Raw genomic sequence first — 21,009 nt, 5'->3', positions numbered from 1 at the left:
TATATATGTATATAAACATATGTTGTGATAAGAAACATTTAACAAAAAATATTTTGGAGAGTAGAATAAATAAATTCTTTCGTAAAAAAGTTGAGCCTCGATATCATAATAAGATCAACGCGTTTAAAACGTAAAACCGAAGTGATAGGAATTGAATTACGGAGATAATCTCTTTACTCATGTTGTGTGTTTGTCGAGACATTTAAATTGATTAGGACATATTATTATATAAGTGATAAATCGAGTCTTACGATTCTGAGTCCGTATATAATTGAGCATTTTAAGATTCTCAATTGATTTAAATTGTCTTTAAATTAGATCGAACTAAATCTGCCTAAGATTAATCTGTGATCTCCAACACATTCCTTCCATCTTACGGGAAGTAATTCGAAGATTTCCTCATAAAAGATTAAGCACAGTAAGAGGATTTTTATACCTAATAGAACAGAAATTTTCTACATTAAGAATTGAAATACCGATCGAGAGATTAGTCTGGTTCGATAACAAGCTTTGCATCCCGGAGACAAGTGCTTAGAACAAGACATCCGAAGAGAGTTTAAACCCTCATCCCATAGGAATGAGATCCCAAATACACACCATCGAATATAGTCGAGGATGAATGATAACAGAGACACTTGCAATGGTCCAACGCTTTGTCTACAAAATATGCAAATTTACGTACCTCTGAAACCAGATAAAGAGGCGTGAGAATCGAATACATGGATGCATGAAAAAGCAAGTGATGCGAATATATTAAAACCCAAGATTCACAGCAGAAGCATGTGAACCAGATGTTGTTTCAATATGTCGAGGAAATGAGTGAGGGTCGAATCGTGCAATGCAATCAGTAGAACATGTTGCGGAAGATGAATTCATAATAAATTCTTCGCCGCTGGATCAGCTTCTTTATTTCACATCCAAAGGTGAAGCTGCGTCTGATCTTGATAAATTTGACATGGCAAGAGTTCCTGGAATCAAAGGGTGGTTCTGAGAAGTCAATTCCGAAGAAGCATGCCAACAAGGCTTTCCTTTGCAGCCCTACATGTGAACAACATAAAAAGCAAACAGAAGATATCAAATTAACCTAAAATGTGTAATAGTCTGTAATACCTCTATCTAATAAGTCTCACATGGATCATGAACTAGATTATGATTAGAATGTATTAAGACGACTCACCGCATTTTGCGACTCCTATCGAGGCACAGTCCATGTGATTTGATCATCAGACTGCAACAAATATGACATCAGAGTAACGATACAAAGAGACCAGTTCTCGGTTACCAGCTGAAATATTGTACAAAGATTCGAAAATTTAAACTACCTTAGAATAAGGGACAAATATAAGGGCAAAAATGAATTGAAGAGCAATATTTCCTTTTACCAAGTAGGAAAAACGTAATTGCTTCATTGAACCAATAATGGAATAAGTATTGGAATGCCTAAAAACAACAGACTTCATTACAAGTATAACGCTTCTGATCAGATAACCTGGTACGATAGGGATGCATCAGCACAAGCATACATAATAATTTATCTGAGTTCGATTTCTTACTATTTCGATGCTGCTTCCTTTGTGTGCTAACATATCCAATTGTGTTTTTGTTGTATGAGGCATCAGAGTATTGGTTCAAAAGCATACCAAACATCAGGTGTAAAATGTGTCTAGTAGAAATGCACAAATGGGTTATTCAGAAAGTTGCAGTAATGTCGAACAAGTTCTAATAATTACTCTAGTACCATTATACCGAGCATTATGTCATGTTAAGCTAGGTAAAATAAGATACTGTCAACGGTCACCTCCTACAAGCATTGAGGGAAAAGAAACAATTAATTACACATATGTACTCAAGTATGAAATCATTTGAAAATGTATAGCACAAGAATTTGTTCCACTTGCACAGTATCAAATAAAGTGTTGGATACAGCAAAACCCGTATAATCATTCGAGTCTGGAAATTATCGTGGAGATTCACCATGAGTTCACTTACATGAAAATACATCACCAGAGATGAGGAAAGAGTTTTCTTCCATTGTACCACAACATTCACTACAAAAAAAGAAAGAAATACATATGACCTCATTTGTAGAGACTAAGTGTTGGATATAGCAGAACCCTTATAATCACTCAAAGCAGAAAATCTGTTGTGGAGATTCGCCATACCTGCATGCAGTATTAACTGAAACAAATCACAAGTTGATACCATGAAGACACATCATGATCAAGCTTATGCAATTTATAACAATGTTGATTCTACAGGCAGCTATTCAGCACTCAAAACAAGAAGCCATATCCCAACTATTTGGTGTCTGCTACATGGATCTTCTCCTACCATAGAGCTTTATGCAAGGTAACATCTGTAGTTATCAAGAGCGTTCGAATCTCTACTCATTATTCTTAGTAATATTCCTTGGGTCTCCCCATCCCTCTTGTTGCACCATTAATTCTGATCATTGACGTCATTTCGTTATGAGATGTATAAGTCTCCTCTGAATATGCTCATACATCCTAAATACCACTTGTTCGCGAATTATAAGTTTTTTTTCTTATTTTTTTCAACTAAACCCACACTACCATCACACTTTAGCATTCTCATCTCAATTACATTAACATTATGCACATGTTTCTTAACTACCCAACACTAGTCCACATATGGATAATATCATTTGGTGGATAAAGAATCAACTTTAAGATCTAAATTTAGCTTTATACAGAAGGATTGTAATTTTAAAGCACTAGAGCATTTTATAATTTTTGCATGGCATGGCATAAGTCAAATTTTGTCCTAAGAAAGTCTCCGCAACATGGACACAGCCCAGCGAATGTGTTATCTTTCAGTCACAATATATGCTGAACCGCACGAACCAAGACAACAATTCTTAACTATAATTCTAGTGAGACAAGTAACTTTAGATGGTAATATGTTAAAGTTCATCAAGCTGATATATATGGTTAAATCTCCACCTTAGTCTCATCAAGATAGCCTGAACATTCACTAGAGTTTACTAGAATCATACAGCGTCAGTGTTTAGGTTACTTATAAGGCATGCATTTACTTGAAAATTGACTGAATGAACCAATTGAACCAATGCCATAGTCATTTGACTGATATTAACAAGAGAATGTTGCAAGAGGGTCTGATGCTGGTCTTAGTCTAATCTAGATCTCTTAAGAGAACAAGTTACTTCATGTTGGGATATCCTTATATTGAAGACCCATATCTTCAGATTCAGATACCTACAGGTGTAGCACATAACAGATTTTTTGACATCGGCTGAGTTAAACTAAGACCTGTATCTTCAAATTCCATATGTTGAATTTATTGTAATGTCTAAATAAAGATGATAGATAATGCCAACAAGCAAACAAAATGAATTTTTCATAACATGTACAATGGTTAATCGCAAACTAAATCTCAATGCTGAAGTACAAACAGGCAGCTTATTTTAAGATGAAGCAACCCAACTCCAAGATAAATTGAACCCAACGATCTTCAGAAATAATTTATTTCAAGTTATTACCTCAACAATGATAGTGTAAACAGCTGCAAGACGTGCCTCTCAGTCTCGAAGACCAAGTTCAAGCTCCAGTTCATCATCCTCTTCAAACAGTCTCAAAAGACGAGCATGTTGCTCTTCCCTCCTCTTTTTCTCCCAAAGCTTGAGAAGAAAAACAAACAAAAGTGCAATTCCCACAACACCCAAGCATATGAACAAAACCTCACGCCTCGTGTTACTACTAGAATTAGAAGGGTTAGCATCGGCAATTACTGCATCCTTGGAACCTGGATGATCATCAGACAGACCTACAAAAAAGGAGAAGATTGAGTCACATTAATGAATAGCTAGATAGGAGGAAGCAAAAAAACTTGGAAAGCTAATACCAGAGTAGGATAAAACATTCAGGTTATAAGCAATACCGAGCAATTCTTAGGACAATTTTCAAACATCTGATGGGTCCTGAGTAAACTAGAAGGCTGATGGGTCCTGAGGAAACTAGATTACATGGGGGTACCTAGGAGTTTTAATCAAGAATGCAGGTTTCCTCAGGCAGAATAAGACCTACCATCTGAAGCAGTTTGGACTTCTTGCTGCTAACTTGATGCTATGAAATTTATCAAAGAATATGCATGCATGCTAACATACATATATATATACACATATATATATACATATATATTCATATACATATATATATATATATATACATACATATACATATACATATATACACACACACACACACACACACTTGAAAATCAATAAACAACTGCAATAGCCTACAACTTTGGATTTTTCATCCTCATATTATTTAACAGTAAGGGCATGTTTATTGGATTTTATGCCTTCAGACTTAACCCATCAGGTGATTATCAAAAAATTATTAGAGCTAAAATTTAGGTTCCCCTTTTCAAAAGAAAAAACTTAAACCCTTTGAGTCCCAATATTCACTGTCGATTTTTTTCTCCGCGAAAGTACAAAGCAACAAAGATAAAGTCAGCTTGACAATTAAGCATGTGCCTGCAACACCAAAAGATAGAAACCACCCCAGAGACTATGATTTGAAATAGTTCATGCGCTCCAAAATAAAGGGCCATCCAACTTGCAGGAAAAAAAAAAAAACTCTCTCATTGCATCAAACTTTCATCGAAAGAGTGTCTCGGCAAGGTGACTTTGGTGGAAATCACACTATTAAACCCCTGAGTCTCCAACTAGAATAAGAAACCGACAAGAAAATTTCTGGAGATAAATAGCCAAGTATCGATTAAAATCAGACATCGATACCAAACAAAAAGGGTCAAATTATACCCTAGAGAACCTTTATATCTCAATGGGCTTGGAAATTGCTTCACTGGCCTAAAAAGGTCATCATGTAACTCAAATTGTAGTCTGAAAGACGCACCAGATCTGGACCATAATAAACCTAGTGAGCAGACTATAAGGACTAATTACCCAATCAAGCACACTCACGCAAACAAGCTGCTAAATTCGGGACAACTCGACCGTCTCCATATCAAACAAACTACCAATACCATTGTCAAAGGAATACAATCCCAATCACGGACAAAACTGAAACTCCCGGCCGATCGGTCTCCGAAGAATAAACCAAGTGATTCGACTCAACCAACACCACAAAAAATTGCAGTAACCGAGATCCAAGAATGCGAGGATCACAGCTGTTGAACTCGATTTAGGGATCGGAGAGGAGCGGACCTGAGACCGACCGAAGAGAAATCACGACGACGAGGACGAGAAGGGGTTTCGGTCGCCCGCTGATGTCTCCACTCATCCCTCCTCGCTTTTCCCACCGCTCTGCGCTCGGTAGCGTCACCGCCGTTCGCGGTTAAATCGAGACTCCAAGCACGATTTGGGATGCATTTGGGAGCACCTTTTTCCACATACGCCCCTATAGAATTGTTCTTGAAGAATTAGTCCCTCTTTTATGCATATTAGTCCCAATAGTATGTGTTATTTCTAATCTATCAGTTGGAAGCTTTTCCCACTTAAGACCTCAATTAAGGAGGAAAAAACAATGGATATATTGGCATATAAAGGACTGTTTTAATAAGGAAGATTTGGTAATTTATGGGGCTTTGGAGACGGTAAATGGAAATTTACTTTTACCGATATTTTTTCTATGTAAATTTTTATGTAGATCCGAATCCGATATATGAGATCGGATACGGGCGGATGAAAGCGTTGCTCTATCCACCACCCGGTAGTAGTATACGACCTCCTCCTCACGTGACATGAAAGCACTAAGTCACACGACAAGACAAAAGGAATGGCTACGGCCGACGGCAGCGGTAGGAATGGTTTGTGTCGCGTCCACCGCGAGGCGGTGGTGAAGGCGACGAGCGCGCTCCTCCGGTGGCTCCGTGCCCGAGACGGCAAGGCGCAGCTCCGTTGGCGAAAATAGCGTTTACATGCACAATATAAGCTGAAGTCAATAGTTCAAGAAGAACAAAGGAAGTTTCTGTTTGGGTGTCGACTGTGTTTTCAATGTCAATGCAAATAATGGTTTGAGAGAGTTGTAATTTGCAGGTGGATTAGTCCATATGATGTTTGAGATGTAAGGGTATCATTCAAATGCTGATTAATCTCAATCCAATTGCGATGGAAGGTGCTATGAACTATCATTTAATTGGCAGTCATGTAATGATCTATGATTTGAGTGTCACAATCATGCCAATATATCATGCTTAAACCATGCCTTCCTCTCTCTCTCTCTCTATCTTGCACTCAAAGAATAAAGAAAGTGGTTCTCTCAGCTCTAATATGTGGGTTGTGTGTTCATGTTCACCTCTACAAGTCACTAATAAATATATGAAATTTATTGAATGAAATTTGGAATAAGTATATCTTTCACAGAACCACCATAGACCAATTAGCTGTTACATCGGAGATGTTAACTAACTTAACTGATAATTATCTTTACTCATTACAGTAAAATCATGCAATCCAATGCATCATCATCACCCAAAGAGGCAATTTTACCATCGTACTATATATCAATTTCAGCACAAGCAATCACAAAAGCTGTGTGAATTAAAACCATGAGGCACTCGAATATAAATCACAAAAAATCAATTTTTGCTAAACTTGTTTGTTCACTTCTATAGATCTGTCATACATGATCTGCTATTGAAGGCTTTACGGCTTTCACACAACCTATATGTTCAATAATGCACCATCCTGAACCAGAAACGTAGAGCTTTAATGTTTCTTTTTTCTTTTTTGTTCTGGCAGTTCTCCAAGAAAGTTGTAAATAGCTCCTATCATATTTACTGACCATAGAATGGGTTGCATCTACACATTGAGCAGCTAAAGCCACTGCTGAGTCTGAAACTAATGCTAAAGCACAACCTTCTTTCTCGCAATTTGAAATGCATGTTGCAAACCTGTCATTTACACATAACAACAGGTTCATGCTGTGTTCAATCTTTACGAAGATCTTTTCAGCGGAAGTATTGTGCTTTAGCATTGGTTCTGTCTCAAGGACCACATTGTTGAATCGAATTCTCACAATCGAAGAGAAAAAAAGATATGTAAGTTCAAAGACATCGATCTGACCTGCCGTTCCTGCTAGAACAGAGAAAGGCTTCAAACTGAGTCCTCTCGCCATAATTCTTGACTTTGGCTCTGTCAAGACAGGCTCTGCGTACACCCAGGTGGACTTGTCTCACGTGCTCTTTGAGCATCTCTTTGGTGTCCCTCCCTGGCGGCATCAATGGCCCAGAGTAGTGAATTCGGTTCTTAGAGCCACACCCTGAATAAATTGAGAAAACACAGACATGAGGGAAGAATTTTATTGCAGCAAGACACTGAGTGTAAACTTGAGGTGGTGTTAGGAAGAAATATATAAATTAGAGAAGACAGCCACCAATATCACAGTGGTCTAAAAAATGAACAGAACATGCTGGCACAGTCTCATCAGGATCAATATCTGGCACCGCAGGTTCCACTTTACCTGCCATTTATCACAAGAACCAGAAAGAAAAATCGAATTGTAGGTTCTCAATTATCAGATCCAGGATAGGTAAATATTCTTAAAAAAGCCAAGACATCCGATAATCTGTCATTTTTCAGTATACTGAAAAGCCCAAGGGCAGCATTTTTCATCAGCATTATTTCTGTTCATTTCTAGGAAATACAAAGGACACTGAATACCATAGTTAAATTTTTATTTGCAAACACAAATACTGTTCACTTCAAAGTTTCTCTAGAAAGCTCTTAGACTTTTTTTTTTTCACAATATAAGATAAGCATACAACTTGTTAATGAGATTTTGACATGCATTCTGAGCATAAGGTGCCTAATGCTAGCTGTGGAACCATAAAAATAAACACAAGGCAAGCATGACATCTACATTAAATCTAAAATGACAATCTGATAAAGAACTTGCTATTCAGCCAAAATTTAATTTTGTGTCAGCACTTACAGTTGTTGATTCCTTGTCTTCTTTCCTATCATCCTTCTTGTGAGAGGACGAATGCCCATCAAGCAAGTGAAGAGTCCATTCTCGCTTCTCAGATGAATCGGCAGAACCAAGATGATTGTATTTGGAGGCTACTTGATTCCTTAACGTATGTGTGCACTTAGCACTCTGTCTACTATCGCTTCTTGCAACCATTGAACCTGATGCAATGGGCAAGTCTGCAGCTCCTGCCTGAGGTACATGTGATACAGGTGTTCTTATTTCTGGGCCAGCAGACAGTCCTGTAGGAGACGAGCAGCCAGAGTGTATCAAAGGACAACCATGAGCAAAACGATCCTCTAGGAGGATCTCTATGGAAACCTGATAATGCCTCCTCTTTTGGTTTGTACTTGTCACTGCTTGTTTTAAGGTTTCCTTGTAACTTCCATATTTCCACCGACATAGAACCCTCAACATGTCAATTACAAGGTTAAAAAATAAAACCATAATCTGGAACTTGTGACTTCTAATCTTTAAATCCTTCATTCTCAGCTGATGAACTTAGGATGCTTGCTGCTGAGAAACCAAAGAGAACCTCATTTTTGGGGAGACAGAAGTGGACGTTATTGTCCTTCCACTTCTATAACCAAACAAAATAAAAGCAACCCCCATATAAATCCTAGGAATGGACTGGTCCAAGAAAGGTTGAGCAGGTGGAAATTTAACAACTACAAGGTCAGCCTGGCCCATATAAAACCATAAAAAAAGAAATTACTGTCTTCTAATCATCATTTGGAATAACAATAATATTCAATAAGGTTATTGTAAAAATGGTATCCTATTATGTTCTTTCCAAAATTATAGATAGTTCTCGTTTCAGTTTGTTCTCTACAGGAACGAGATCTTGATTACTCCACTAGTGGCATGTTATTCTCATTAAAATGGGAAGCACCAGAAAACTATATCATATTAGATTTCTTTTGATTTTTTTGTGGACGAAAAAAGAAAAGATGGAGCCAGTAGCTCCAACTTCGATTCTTTCGGTTTTGTAATTCCTCTCCAGTCCACCTCTACTCCACCTTTGGTTTTATTTGCTTTAAGCTTAAGACCATAACCAGCTGCTGACACCATTAGTGATGGTTTGCTACGTCAAATCGCTCATTCCAAATAATGGAAGATTCAATGATGTAAGTGTGACTCTCAGACATGTCCAAGTAACAAGAGATAGATCCATGAGATTCTGATTTAAAATATCAAGTTTTAGCACACAGGACTCTTCCTAGCTAGTTCACAGACAGAATAATGGGGAGAATACTGGCAAGTTGAAAATGTTCAGATGACTCAAACTCAAAGGCTGTTTCAAGTGAAGTGCTCTCACATTATTTTTGAATTGACATTCACCATTAACAGTTGTCACATCATATAATGCATGTGTGCACATCATGTCAATATATCACACAAATTTAACTCACTGGAAGTTAAAAGATGCAGCCTATCAAATGAACTGATCAAGGTAACAAGGCTGGCAATCACACAAATTTAACACACTGGCAGTAGAAAGGTGCAGCATAGAAAATGAAGTGACATAGATAACAAGTTTGACAACATGAGCAAATCATGAGTGGTGATGATCAGATGTAAGCCTAAAAATATCAAGGATCACTATCAAGAGTTAACAGGTATTCCTTTAAAATTAGCTCTCCATCAATTTGCTTCACACTGAGTAGATGGGCTTTAAGTATATTAAGTTGTTTTCTAGATATCCTAGGTGCATTTGGTGGTCTGGGAGGATAGGGTGCTATTCTGTACATAAATTATTAAGACGGGATAGCCAACCTAATTTACTCTTCATAATTTCTCAATGTCATGGCCCATCAAATTCCCTTTAATCTTACTTTATTCCAAATCAATATATGCAACTCTTGTGACCAACAGCATGCTTCTGAATTCTGCAAATTGTATTGCTAAACATTGAAAATAAATTCCGTCTCATTAAATTCCATGCCATGCAGCAATACATTCCCTGTGCCAGCCGACACAATTCATAAATTGGCCTAGTCATATATCAGCTCTAACCGCCATAGTGATCTTTGGTTGGAAGCTCCTTAACTGGGGTCCAATTCAAGTCGGGATATCAATATTATACCAGATTTTAAATGAATATACATTATGCTCTGAAGTTTCAACTTCTTACCTTCCAGTGGCCATAATAGTAGCCCTATCAACTGTACTCTTAGAAGCATCATCTCAGTGTGGGAGAAAAACTCCATGACTGTACACAAAGCAGATGAAAATGGAGGAACTACTCACACCAAGCTTGATCATTAGGCACTATATATGATGTAGTATCCTTTGGTAGCCCCTGATTCCATATGGAATCACTCTAAAAGCTCCTCAACTCTGGACATATAACCAATTTCTAAAGGCTATTGAAAGACCCAGCATTTGTTATTGGAAAAATGTCATGTGGCTAACACTGGAATAGAAGGAATCACATGGGAAGTTGGACCATTTGAAGTGAGAAAGAAGGAGATTGAGTAACAATGCAATGGGAATCCAAATGGCATAAAAGATCATATTCCACTCTGTTTCTCTTTTGCATAAGAAATTGGAGATGGACTTTTCAAGCAATGGAGGATTATTTGTATCCTACTAATATCAACCAAATCTGATTCAGGAGAAAAACGGGAAGGAGGTGGTGATATGCATGAAGGGATTTTTCTTAAACACCTGTCAGGAGATATGGAAAGAACTAGAACAAAGTATCTTCCTATTTCCAAATGATTATCATGCAAGCTACCTCTGTTTCTGAATCTTACTTTAGAGGGATCCTTGAGGAATATGTCTTGAGAATGTAAGTGCAATGAACACTCTCTCCTTTCTTTCTCCCTCTCTTGTCCTTCTTTGTAATATTTGTTTTGTATATTTAAATTAAATAACAACATAAATATCTTTGGCCTATATGTGGTGCTGCAAAGAGAAATAAAAAAAGGGAAAAGTTCATTTAAAACTGAAAGAGGCATCCCTCCAGTAGCATTGCAACCTTCTAAACCCCAATGTCAAAGTAACAGTGATACAATACTGTCCAGATAAAGTTATGCATGCTTCCGTTGGTACCTATGTTACTATATACAACGATGTTTATATACATTACTAAGTGTATCAGAAGTAATGTTGAATAAGTGTTGATATGGCCGTTTATTCAATCAATCCAAACTTCACATGCGGAGTCCAGTCAGCATCTACTGGACATGCCATGTCACCTGTGAAAAAAAACTTGCTAAGGCTATACCAATAGAGGATGCTCTCGTCAAACAAATGGTTACAATACTTATGTTATATAAAGCAAACTTTCTACTACGAATTTGATTCCATTAAAAGGGGAAAGAATCGACCTGAAAACAACTAAGCACTCCTACCCAACTCAGGTCGGATAGCAAAAAGCCCGTCCCAGCCAGCTGAGGTCAGGTAAGACCCAAGATTGGTCAGGTGAGTCCAACACGACCAGCTTTGATGGGGCTTAATCAGTCTAACCTCAGAACCAAGCTAAAGCCGAGCCAACAAACCCAAAGCTTAACCAAGCTAGCTCGAACCAACCGCACCCAAGCCTATGCATGACCTGAACCCGAGCCTATGCTCCATGTTCTCAAATACATGAGGATTTTTTTATAACCCCTGAAGTCTTGAACTGAGGATCTTTTATTTATATGTGAAGCCCCTTACCACCACATCACACAACGATCTATGTCAAAACCAATGACACAAATATATATCAAGGTTTTTTGTGCTTATGACGCCCAAGGCCCAAAAAGTTCCCTTTGCACATGATACATTCATCCAAACAAAAAGCAGCCAAAGCAATTAATGCATTCCAAAAGCATTTCATTTGCACAAGATGCTTTCACCCAAGACGAAAAGGATTCAAATAGCCCGATGCAATCAACCAAGCCCAAAGCATATCTTTTTGGACGTGATGCATTCACTCGAGACAAAAGAATATGAAGCGCCCAATGCAGCCAACAAGGCCCAAGGCATCTATCTTTAGGCAAGATGCATCCGTCCAAGACCAAAAAACATTTGAACCACTCGACTCAATCAACCAGGGCCACAGCATTTCTTTTTTTGTGTGATAGTGATTCGTTCGCCGATAACATAAGAGCATTCAAAACGCCTGACATATCTTGATATGTCCAATTTGCACGTGATGCATCCACCCACGACAAAACAGCATATGATGCAGTTGACCAAGCCCAAAGCATTTTTCTTATGCTTGATATATCTACCTTAGACAAGAAAGTAACCAATTTCTTAACATAAGTAACACGACTATGGCCAAAGCATTTCTTTGTGTGTGATACACCGATTCATTCATTTGAAACACTCAACATATCTTGGTACGTCCAATTTGCATGTGATGTATCCACCCCAGATAAAACAATATCCAAAGCATCTAAGTAGTTGGCCAAGCGCAAAGCATTTTTCTTACGCCAGATGCATCTACTCAGGACAAGAAAGTGACCAATTTTAAAACATATATATCAATGATCAAGGTCCCAAATTGCCTAGCGGATGGAATGACATGGCCATTAATTTTGGCCAATCGAGATTCAACACATGGAGTCCAATTAACGTCTATTGAACATGTTATCTACCAAAGTTTATAAAATAGCTTATTGGGAATGATATAACGGTAGAGCATATAAAGAAAATATTTCTCTCATCAAAATGATAATTAAAAATTGACGCTATATAAAGCAACATATATCAATATTCCAAATTTATCAAACAAGTACTAAACTCCTTATGAGCTTTTGGCGAACAAGTATTGACTTGACTATCGGAGGGGCTTTGCCAAACAAATAGCCGATGAGTCCAAGGAGTCCTTTACATAAACAAGATGAGATACAGACTGAATAAGGACATATCAACGATAAGGAATACAAGTTTATTTTGACTTTGGAAAATTTTCTCCCTTGACTAAGTTCTAAATCCTCAACATCTTTCAAATGTGAAAACACTTGAAAAATAGGCTAGGTCAGATCAATTTTATCGAATTGGATTGACGAGCAAATTTGACCATATCAAGTGTGATATCCCATTTTTCACCAAGAAAAAGTAGTACATTATCGGTTGCAACTTGCTAGTAGATATTCTATCACTCCATAAGTGTTTTATCTTTTTGTCCAAAAATAATAATGAAATAATTAAACAAATTGAGAAGTAATAAGAATTGAAGAACTAGCAATGTCTTGCCACATCAATGGATATGAAAAATACACACCATATCTTGCGTTTGCAATTATTATTGATTGACACTGAGGGCTCTTGAGCAGCCCCTTGCACAGCATGTCACAAATATTGTCTTTTTAATTTTAAAAAATATTTCAGCTACACTGAAAATCTAAAAGTAAATATGCTCGCAGATATACCTGTGATTCCATGTTGCCATCACAAGCAAGCATTTCCTTCCTACTTTGAAATTCAACTCCATTATACTTGATAGTTGCTGCTCTTTGACAGCCTATATGGATGCAGTATTCATTATCAATTGTATATCAAGTCGGGGAACATATTTATAACTGAAACATATGATGACTCACTTGATTCTACTTCGTTTGCATAAAATGTTCTATTTTGAGTTTACAGTATAACGAGAGCAGGAAATTTCAAATTTCACAAACAGCAGTTTCAAATGTGTAAAGTACCTTCTAGCTTTTTCATTCTGAAGTTTAGCATCATATTCCTTGCTCGGAGGATATTTTGGCAAACTTGAAGGGTCACAGGCAAAAGGCTTTGTAGTGAAAAACTGAAAAGAATTCATAACTAATAATCATGAAACTAGGAAATTTGAAATTTTAATAAAGCATCAAGTGAACAAAGATAAATAAAAGAGATTAATAAGAATTTGAATACAATAGTTACCCTATGAAAGAAGACAAAATATGTTTTAAGGCATTGCATTTCTCACAGCAAAATCACCAGAATTTAGTATTAACTATTGGATGTGAAGGGGTGCATGCAAAAAGAAAAAGACTAACTCAACAGAACACATGTGCAGCATAGTAATCCATCAGAAAAGTTTAAAATGCTTTGTTTTATTATACACAGAATCATGCAGCACAATTTTACACCTTAAAATATATCAACTTGAACTGGAGAATCTTGACAACATATGAATTGGAGAGTTCAGAAACCAAAAACGCAAATGACAGTAGTCACCATAATTCAGTTCTACAAATTGTAAATTGTTTAATACACTCTTCAGCTCCAATTGATGGATGTCAATATTATAATTATCAAAATTCTTACCAAATGAAACTTATAATATAATGCTACAAATCCTCAAAGGGAAAATGTCAGGTTGAATTGTTGATCACCTTCCATGAAAAGTCAAATAAGGAATCAAAATGACAGAAAAAGATATTAAATGCAAAAACTATTGTATAAACTCAAGGTGGTTTTAAAATTGTAATATTTTACAATAAACAATTAAAGATGCTATATCTATAGTGGGAGAAAGGACTCAGAAGTGAACCAATAAAAAAAAGGCCAAATCTTAAGTTCTTTTTTTGCAAGGAAAAAAAGTACTTGATGCAAAAACAAATACAGAACAGCCTGCAACTACAGAATCTTACTTCACTATGGAGCGCGGAAGCAGCTGTTCCTCGGATTGCTGGATCTATTGAAAGTAGACGATCAACAAGAGCTAATGCTGAAGAAGGGAAATCCTTAAATGTTTCCCTTACACAGCGTGGATAGGGTTGTTGGCGTTTAAAAGAAGTACCATGGGGCAGCTTTGATGTCCTCCAGAACTCCTCAGACGGTGAGCCACATAACTTGAATATCTTATGCAATTGCTCTACCTAAAAGTCAGTGATGAGTAGTAGTTAGATAATATTCCAAATTCCAAATATCAGACATTGTCAAAGTATAGCAACAAACATCTAGAAAACAGGACCATGATAAATGGAACAAGCCACTTAACCCGATTATATATAGGTAGAAAGTCTTGGGTTAAACAGGCACACACCAGATTTATATGCACAAGTGCTCATAATATGTAAACTGAGAAACTTGTATGTATATGCATCTTTCTTTAATTAGGCAAAGACTAAAGATCATTCCAAATTAGTGCATATAGCTCAGCAACATCATCTAAATTAGGATCCTTCCAACATAGAAGGACTTTTGCAGAGGTTATGTGGTTGTCAGAGCCCAAAATGCAGAACAAATGAGGTATGCTTCCCTGGCTGCTTAATAATGTTGCACAAGTAGTAGCAAAATCTACTCCTATTTCACAATCTAAGGTATTACATGTCCATGTACATACTAGTGTAGTACAGGCCACAGCATAAAACAGAACTTCTCATAATTATTTTATTTTATGAGACTGGCACTTGGCATACAAACCAAAAGTTGATATAGGGTTTCCCTCAACAATTGTATGAAAGCATCGCTGCCAGCAATTTAAGTTCCACATAGGATTTTCAACAACTTAAGACTGAAGCTCTTACTTAAAGTGAAAGTCTAATGGTGAATCTAAGTTGAAGGAGGTAACTGGAAAGAAGATGAAGTATCAGCAAAATACAATACAGAGAGCAAGGTAGAATTTGCCAAGGTGAAAGCAAAATATACATTATTAGACATCAGCACATGGTTAATTTTTCCATCCAGATGATTTAGAAAGAAGCCTTAGTCTACAATGTGGTCCTACAGTAGTAATGACCCTGATACTGGAGTTAACTTGCTGTATCTGTGAAGCAACCAAAAACAAATATGATTATACATATTCTTTCGTCTTTGCGTAATATGGTGAGTATTACTGGATGTGGAGTGTGGCCTGTAACCAAATTAATGATACTCAGACAAGACACTTTGCATCAGAAGTTATCAATGAAGACGAAAAGTTTAAAAGGAAAATTAAATAAATTATTCAATATAAGGCCTTATCTAGGAAATTGATCTATTTATCTTGTATTCGTTTTGTGTTGGGTTCAGTAAGTCAATAATATTTTAGGAATATTCTGTATTTCTTGTAGTCCATAATTTCTATTTTCAAGATATCTTGGCCTTTTCAGAGTATTTTATCATACTATATTTTAATAAAAAAGATTTAACATATACATTATCTGCAATTATGTTAAACTTAGGATCCCAAATAAAACAGTCAATGGATTCTTATTTAGACCAGTATGTGAAGTCCTTAATTGTGTAATAGTTAGTTCATCAAGATCAAAGGCTAACTGAAAAATAACAATAAGCCAGCCCTATTCGCGACCTATCCTCTTTTATCCACATTTACTCTTCTTAGATTGATGTACTGGTTTGTTTCACTTGCAGATTGATGATTGTTATTTTTTTCTATTCAAGAGCACCCCTCTTCTTCTGTTTCCCCTTGTTATGCATGATATCTTTTAACAACATACTGAAGTGCTAAAATATTAATCCAACAGCTAACTGCAGGAGGAAATCAGACAAACAGTTAATTGTAACTGTTCAAATATGACCTACTGTCTAATTTAATATAGCATTTTAATGCAGCTTCAGTCCATAATAAATGCTTTCTAGATGCCCTGTAACTCGGTAATGGCATAAAATGATGTCAAAACCAAAACTGCTGCCCAAAATTTTCCAATATGACAAGATATATTGCAATTTTAAGCATCGTCTGCAAATACATGCCAAATTTAAAAGAGAAAAGCAACAAATGTGGCAAAGGATACCTCAGTCTTTCCTGGCATGATAGGCCTCCCAGCAAGCAATTCCGCGATAATGCAACCGGTACTCCACATATCAACAGCAACACCATACTCTGTAGCGCCCAGCAAGAGCTCAGGAGGACGATACCACAGTGTTACCACACGGCTTGTTAATTCCTGCTTTTGGTCAGGATTATAAAATGTAGCTAATCCAAAGTCTGCTATTTTTAAAATCCCATTGTTGTCAATCAAAAGATTTGAACCCTTGATGTCTCGATGCAAGACACCACGGCCATGACAATGGTCAAGCCCACAAAGCAGCTGCTGCATATAGCACTTAACCTGGAAGTCATCAATGCACAATCAGTATACAAAATATCAAGGGAACCACCATAAAAGGTTCATGTATGTTCTAATATGGTAAACACCTGGGGTTCAGTAAACTTGACACAGGAAGTTGCTACAAGTCCAGAAATATCATGCTCCATATATTCAAAAACAAGATATAAGTCACATGACATTTTTGATGTAACTAGAGCTTCGAGCTTCACAACATTTGGATGATCAAGTCTACGTAGAATGTATATTTCCCTTGCCATAAACCGTACACTTTCAGGATCCGTATTATCAAATCGGACTTTCTTAAGTGCAACAGTTTTGCCAGTTTCAAGATCACGCGCTTTGTACACACTACTATAAGTTCCTTGCCCAATCTGCAGGAAATGTAAAAAACTATCAGCAGAAGTACAAATGTTTGACCATCCCAAGGAATAACACAAATTTAAGGATGTATTCAAGATCCATTATTCAAGGATGTGTTTGAAGATCTATCAGTAGAATGGAGTTTTAGCTTAATTAAAGTTTGTAGCAAAATGTTCTATTTAAGGAAGCCTTAGATTCAACAAAGAAGTTGGAGAAATTCACATATTACTGTTGATTTGTATTGAGGGATCAGTTTGAAGTTGCCTGTTGCCACTGCAACAAATATGTGAATACCAGAGGTAAAGAGAAGAGGGTGGGATCAGAGAAAAATTTAACTAAACATTCTTTATAAACACCTTCTGAAGTCAATGCCATCAGAAAATACTTTATTAAAGTAAACTGCCCCCAAATGCTAGTTTCTCTAGCATGGACAATTTCCATTATATTAATCTTAATAGGTCAAATCTGTCTCCAATCTTATGGTTTACACTCTTCAACCATAACTTGGACTTGCATCTCTATAAATTGTTTGAACTTTGTTCACATTATATTGAACTTTCAATATATGATAATATTCATTTCTAGCGAATTAGTCCAAACCAGAAGAATCTGAACTCTTCTATCCTGATTATTTGAAGTCAAATTCAGATAACGCAGGTTTTCAACCACCCCAACCAAAACAATAAAGATTGTTACTCTACAAGCAACTGCACTTCAGCTGATTAATTAGTTGAAAATGATGCCACAGAGGTAGAGATGCTTATCTTTTTCTGATGTGCCATCCTAAAAAGATCACAGAAAATTGGTTATTAGTTAAAATGAATATGTTTGGACCTTTGAGTTTCTGTTAAAGATTCAATGCACTGGTAGTATAGATGTTGTAGAAAGAAAAGAATAAACAGATACTAGATTTTGAAGGTATAAAACAGCAATAAAACAAATATACAAACAGAACATAATAAAATATTCACGATATACAGAACCAATGCTAGCCAAATTGTTTGCTCAACATGCAACCCTGGAATAAAAGAGAAAATAATGCTGTTGATGCGATTACTTACCTTGTTGAAATTATCAAAGGAATCTGCTCTGCGTGGCAGCCACCCTTTGACTGCATCCCCTGCAACAGCTGTGAGCCAAGAAGGCCAACCTGCTGCAACATGCTCAAAATTGAACCCGTCTGATATGCGAGAGATCACCAGATTTTGTTCCTCCAATGCCTCCATATTGACAACCACTGAACCCGGCTGTAACACATTCGGACGAGCACCCACCGTTATCCGGCTCTGGTGCCCAGCCCCTTCATTCTTGCTGTCACCCACCAAAGGAGGTGGGGAAGTGGCGCCGCTCCTTTGCGAGTTCGATATAAGCCATGCCGTGCTGCTCCTATCACGGCCAACACGAGCATCGGCATTTACCTCCCCAACTTCCTCCCTCCTTGATGAAGAAAACATTCTCCTCCTCGAAGCCTTGGGCCGCCGAAACTTGGGGCCGTCATCTCCCGAGATTCCTTTGGAGGAAGCACAGCCCATAAGAAACTACTTACTCCTTCCCCCACCGCAGTCACGCGAGCGTACTAAACGATGCAATAAAATCAAGGAACCACTTTTTACATGAAACGAAGCCGAAAACCATTCCAAAACCTCATTGGATGGTACTGCGAATCCTAAATCCAAAAAAACGAGGGCTTCCAAATAGTTCTTCCAAAGTTCAAAGAACCAAATCAAAACCGGTCTGCCATCATTTAAGACCAATAAAACAGCGGGTAAAATCCAGCAAAGCCTCCCTGAAAACTTCTTCTTTTCCCTAATCAACCACCGCCAAAATCTAGAATTCTCTGCGCCGGGTAATCGGAGGTCCGCAACCCGCCAAACCTCAGGCAGATCCAGCAACGAGAATCAAGATCCAATCTTGACGCCGCAATCCGAAATCAGAAATCAGAGCTCCAGCTTCTTCGCGTCAAAATGTCTGATTCTTCAGCCACGCTAAGAATGCGTTTGGCAAACGAGGAAACAAAACAGAAAACGACGAAGCGAACACGAAGAAGAATTCCCAAAACAAGAATAAGGACAGTCTACCAGAATATTCCTCCCACGAAAAGAAACCTCCAAAGATCAAGAAAACGAGCATTAAATACAGTGGTTGGGTATCCGATGGGAAGAAGAACCAGAAGATCGCAGCAGCCAGGAAATAAATATGGCGATCAAAAGATACGTAGGGATCGAGGGAAAGATACGAAAACGTCAGCAGAAATCAAATGGATCAAAAAAGACGCGCTCTTGGGAGTAGAATACGGCGATCGATGCGATGGTGATAGGGCTGAGTGCGAGAGAGGGGGGAATAGCAGTGGAACCGCAAACGAGAGGGCACGCTATTCGCGCCGCAGAAGACAGACGAATCGACGGCAGTGATCCGATGGCGTCGACCGCATCGTGGTCTCTCAGTGAGGCATCCCGTGGACGGTGTCCCGCCACCCATACCACTTTTTGTGTGCTATGCTAGTCTACTATGTTGATGAGATTGAGACCGTCCATAGGTATACAGATACGGACGCTTTTATAATTAAGCCCCTACCATTTTCTAAATTACAACATAACTATACTCTTTCGTAACGATTCCTATATCTTTTGGTTATTCATATGCATCTCATTTCTGACATGTCTGATATATGATATAAAAACTCTCTCTCTCTTTCTTTCTCTTTTCTCTTTTTCTTTATGCGTGTTAGTATCAACAACTTTAAGTCGTGATCTCGGGACCAACACGGTTATGTTCGGATCCGAATGAGCGAAAATCTTCCTGGACTATCCTTGAGAGTGTTGAGATAGTTGACTACGTTGGTTCGGTCTCGACGGGACAGTCGTTTCTTTTGGGAGGGAACTTCTCGCCTGGACGCATGGTGGGAGGCTCTCTTGACCCGACCCCTCCGACGATCAAGTCAGTCGATAGTCTTATGGGTGTTTTTCCTCTTCCTCCTCGTTCCGAACGCGAGAGTTTTTATAGGGAAGATCATCGTTTCCTGATGTGTCCGCTTGTAGGGAGTAGGACCATACCTGGAAAGGCGTCTGACACCGACGTTGGGGTTGCGTGAAGGACCGTGCTCTTACAAGATGGTGATGTGCCTCGGTCGACGTTTTGATCTGCCTTGACTCGGTGCTGTCAGGTCAGATCGAGATAGACGACCCATGCAACTCCTCGATCCACGTGACCCAAGGGACTGTCACCCGGGAGCAGATGACGTCAGAGTTCCATCGTTATTATTACCCTGCCATTGTCAAGATTAAGTTCATGTATAAATGCACGGAGAACATTAAGAACATGTGAAATTAAATGAGCGAGAGGAGGAAGACGAGTTCGTGTGTTTGTGTGGTTGCGGAGAACTCGAAGTCCAACGAGCACGAGAGTTGCTGGAGTCCACCTATCCACAAGGAAACGGAAGAACGAAAACGAAGCTATCATGGAGTCACGGGAATGGAGGCGTGGCCACCACCAAAGTCTCTCTACTGGGATTACGCCACGCCTGCGGCAGGGAGAGCGTGTAATCTCGCTATCAGCCCCCTGCGCTCACATGCGCAGCCGCACAGCGCCACCCAGGTGTCCTCCTTCCACAGCCCCGGCCTCCAAGTGTCGGCCTCCTCCTCCACTTAGGCGACGGTGATGGTCTTTGTCTCTTTCTCTCTCAACCGTGAGAG

General features: G+C 38.2%; 1 protein-coding gene and 1 long non-coding RNA gene across 5 annotated transcripts; both read right to left on the bottom strand.

Annotated features, from left to right (window-relative positions):
• Positions 1-442: 442 nt before the first annotated feature.
• On the bottom strand, positions 443-2,160 carry LOC135587250 (uncharacterized). The gene is made up of 2 exons (XR_010475805.1): positions 1,178-2,160; positions 443-1,038 (listed from the first exon to the last, which is right to left on the bottom strand). It is a non-coding gene; the product is annotated as an uncharacterized LOC135587250 (long non-coding RNA).
• Positions 2,161-6,571: 4,411 nt separating this feature from the next.
• LOC135587248 (probable serine/threonine-protein kinase At1g09600) lies at positions 6,572-20,929 on the bottom strand. Of its 4 annotated transcripts, XM_065078424.1 has the most exons (10): positions 18,379-20,929; positions 17,044-17,328; positions 16,640-16,957; positions 14,701-14,779; positions 14,552-14,595; positions 13,622-13,722; positions 13,346-13,437; positions 7,941-8,218; positions 7,073-7,268; positions 6,572-6,900 (listed from the first exon to the last, which is right to left on the bottom strand). In XM_065078424.1, the coding sequence occupies exons 1-7, from the start codon at positions 18,847-18,849 to the stop codon at positions 13,407-13,409; spliced, it is 1,329 nt and encodes a 442-aa protein (XP_064934496.1). In that variant the 5' UTR covers positions 18,850-20,929; the 3' UTR covers positions 6,572-6,900; positions 7,073-7,268; positions 7,941-8,218; positions 13,346-13,406. The 4 variants fall into 4 exon arrangements, with proteins under 4 accessions (XP_064934496.1, XP_064934493.1, XP_064934494.1 ...); XM_065078421.1 differs by having other exon boundaries at positions 14,552-14,779; XM_065078422.1 differs by having other exon boundaries at positions 6,572-6,694; positions 14,552-14,779.
• Positions 20,930-21,009: the final 80 nt, after the last annotated feature.

The sequence above is a fragment of the Musa acuminata genome, chromosome BXJ1-8, assembly GCF_036884655.1.
Source record: "Musa acuminata AAA Group cultivar baxijiao chromosome BXJ1-8, Cavendish_Baxijiao_AAA, whole genome shotgun sequence".
NCBI lineage: Eukaryota > Viridiplantae > Streptophyta > Magnoliopsida > Zingiberales > Musaceae > Musa > Musa acuminata.
This window is presented reverse-complemented; position numbering and strand designations above follow the sequence as displayed.